The 2,730-nt window shown below is 50.1% G+C and overlaps 1 protein-coding gene across 1 annotated transcript in view; it reads left to right on the top strand.

Annotated features, from left to right (window-relative positions):
• Nucleotides 1-1,234, top strand: part of AKAP8L (A kinase (PRKA) anchor protein 8-like) — a 14,444-nt gene extending 13,210 nt beyond the window's left edge. The window contains 1 exon segment of the mRNA XM_009885558.1: nucleotides 761-1,234. Within this exon segment, the coding sequence (XP_009883860.1) occupies nucleotides 761-1,234 (474 nt within the window).
• The last annotated feature ends 1,496 nt before the right edge of the window (nucleotides 1,235-2,730 follow it).

Below are 2,730 nucleotides of genomic sequence, written 5' to 3'. Positions count from 1 at the left end.
CAGCATCTCCGTGCCCTCCTCTGGCCCCGCTCCACCAGCTCCGTCTCCTTCTGCTGGTGGGACCCCCCGAGCTGGAGGCAGCACTGCAGGGGGGTCTCCCCAGAGCAGAGCAGAGCGCAGCAGAGGGGCACAGTCCCCCCTCGCCCTGCTGGCCACGCTGCCGGGGACGCAGCCCGGGTTGCCGGTGGCTCGCTGGGCTGTGAGTGCGCGTTGCCGGCTCACGGCCGGCTTCTCCCCCACCGACACCCCCAACTCCTTCTCCCAGAGCTGCTCTCCATCCCTTCATCCTCCAGCCTGGATTTGGGCTGGGGATTGCCCCGACCCACGTGCAGGACCCTGCACTTGGCCTTGAACTTCCTGAGGTTCACACGGGCCCACCTCTCCAGCCTGTCCGGGTCCCTTTGGATGCCATCCCTTCCTTCCAGCGTGTCACTGCTCCGCGCAGCTCGGTGTCATCGGTAAACTTGCTTATCGATGCCGATGACTTCTCCTGTCATCTCCTGCCCCACATGTTACATCGAACCCTGAGCGAACAGGATGAGCGAGGTCTCCAGCTTCAATTTTGGCCGGAGACGTGACTGTTGCGCTGTCGCTGCTAATATTAGCATCGATTTTTGAATTCTCGAGGCAGCATCTGCTTTTGGGGCAACCGTTACGCTCAACTTCTTGGGAGGGTTTGCTGGCGTGTTGCCGGCGTGAATTCCTCAAAGCAGCTCGAGAGAAACTCGCAGCAGACGAATGTTTGTCTTTCTCTTTGCAGGGTGAGAATCCTTTCACGGATGACCCAGAAGAAAAAGAGGAGCATGAAGAAGGAGAAGGAGGAGCCAGTGGAAACGTAGAGGAAGGAACAGCAGAAGGAGCAGATGAAAACAAGGATGAGGAGGAAAATGCCGAAGAAGAAAATCTGGAAGAAGAAAATCCTGAAGAAGAAAATCCAGAGGAGGAAAACATAGATGAGGAAAACAAGGAGCCTGAAGAGAACCCAGAAAGAGCTGAGAAAGAGGGAGAGCAAGAAGCAAGAGGGACAGAGACAGAAATGGAGGCACAGCCACAAGCACAAACGGAGGTGGAGCCGGATGCAGAAAACGCGAAGGAGCAGAATTCCCCCCCTGCGGAGGAATCTCTCCCCGAGGAAGAAGAGCGACAACCAGTAGAAGGTGTGGCGGTAGAACACGAGGAAGAGGAAGAAAGCGAGGAAGCTGCTGCAGCACAAGAGGATGAGAATGCGGAGTAAACTCTGGATGGGGAAACAGATGCGTAAAAGACCTGATGTATTTTGTTGTTGTTTGGTTGTTTTTTTTTAAAAAAAAAAAAAAAACACAAAACAAAACATAACTGTATCTGTGAATTTCATAGCACATGTTTTTGAGTTCTCATTTTACTAAACTCACTTAGGCAGTGGAAGCCTTGACCTGTAAAGTGATTTTTTTTTTTTTTGAAAACATAGGTATTATTATTTTGGTTTTTTTTTTACCAAATCTTCATTTTAGTAGCTAGGTTTTGTGCGGTCTCTGTTTTTTAGATGGCTTTGTACTAGGAGAATTTCCTTTTGAGCATGCGTGCAGACCAGTGCTACTTCACAATCTGGCAAACGAAACTTCTTCTTCTCTTCCCCTCGAATTGAAACTTTTCTATATTTAACAAAGATGTGGTTTGTCCCTTTTAGCTTGTCTGTCTGGAAACATCAGAAATCGGGTTCTGGGGTTTTAATTTCTGCAGTGTAAGCCGTTACGGTTCTGCATAACTTCCATGTGACTGTACTAGTCTCCCTGATGTTTTATTCTTCTCTTTTAACGCGGAGCGAAACTAAGTGGTGTCAACATTGTCTTGTTTGTAAAACGCTTTCATTTTCAAGGTGAATGTTTTGGTGGGTGGAGATAAAAGGACGATCCTGAGATTATCCTGTGACTCTGCCTTAATTTCTGGTGCCCTGGTAAAGCTTGGGAGAGGGCGGAGGCTTAGAACCCGTCTGCGAACCCTCTGTCTCCGTGATCTGGTTCGTTATTTAGAGTTTGGCTCCGCTTTCCTCTCTTCAGCGCTGCGGATGGAGCCGACTTACTCGGCTGCGCTCTCAGTAAATGCATGGTTGAAGCTTAATCGTCACCTGGAATATGGATTCTCCTTCCTGAAATGAGGGAGGATTAAGTTTCCCTGATGCCGCAGAGGTTATTCCTGCTACGGAGAGAGGCGACCGGGAGCTTTCCTGCCGGATGGGTTGATGGATAAGGATGTGCTTAGCCTTGAATCACCAGTCTGACACCAAACCCTGTCTTACAAACCTTCGACTCGGTGTAAATAGTTCGTACGGGAGAAGTTTTCCCCCCAGTGACGGGGAGAAAGGGAGATTTGAGGATTAACCTGAAGACAAAGTGCTGAGTCTACTCCCGATCTCAAACCCTTTCCTCTGGAGCGGCTCCCTCGTGGCAGCGACTGCCGGATGCTTCAGCCGTGCCGGTGAAGTCTTCTGCAAGCTGATGGGATTGCAGGATGGAATCGAGGAGCTCTGTGAGAGGGAACGTTTCACCTCTTCCACGCCAGGGGCGTTTGTTTATTCCCCGTGAAAACACTCAGCTCGGGTTCTGAACTGTTTATCCTCGCCTTCCCGAGTGGTGAACCCCCTCTCCTGCAGACGGATATCTCAAACTAGTCCTGGAAGATTTCTTTTCCAAACATAATTAATACCCTGAGTCACTAGATAACTCGTCAGCGCTGTAACGAATGTGGCTCTTT

The sequence above is a fragment of the Charadrius vociferus genome, unplaced genomic scaffold, assembly GCF_000708025.1.
Source record: "Charadrius vociferus isolate BGI_N301 unplaced genomic scaffold, ASM70802v2 scaffold955, whole genome shotgun sequence".
Taxonomy (NCBI): Eukaryota; Metazoa; Chordata; class Aves; order Charadriiformes; family Charadriidae; genus Charadrius; species Charadrius vociferus.
Note: the sequence above shows the minus strand (reverse complement) of the source record. Positions and strands in the feature narration are given on the sequence as shown.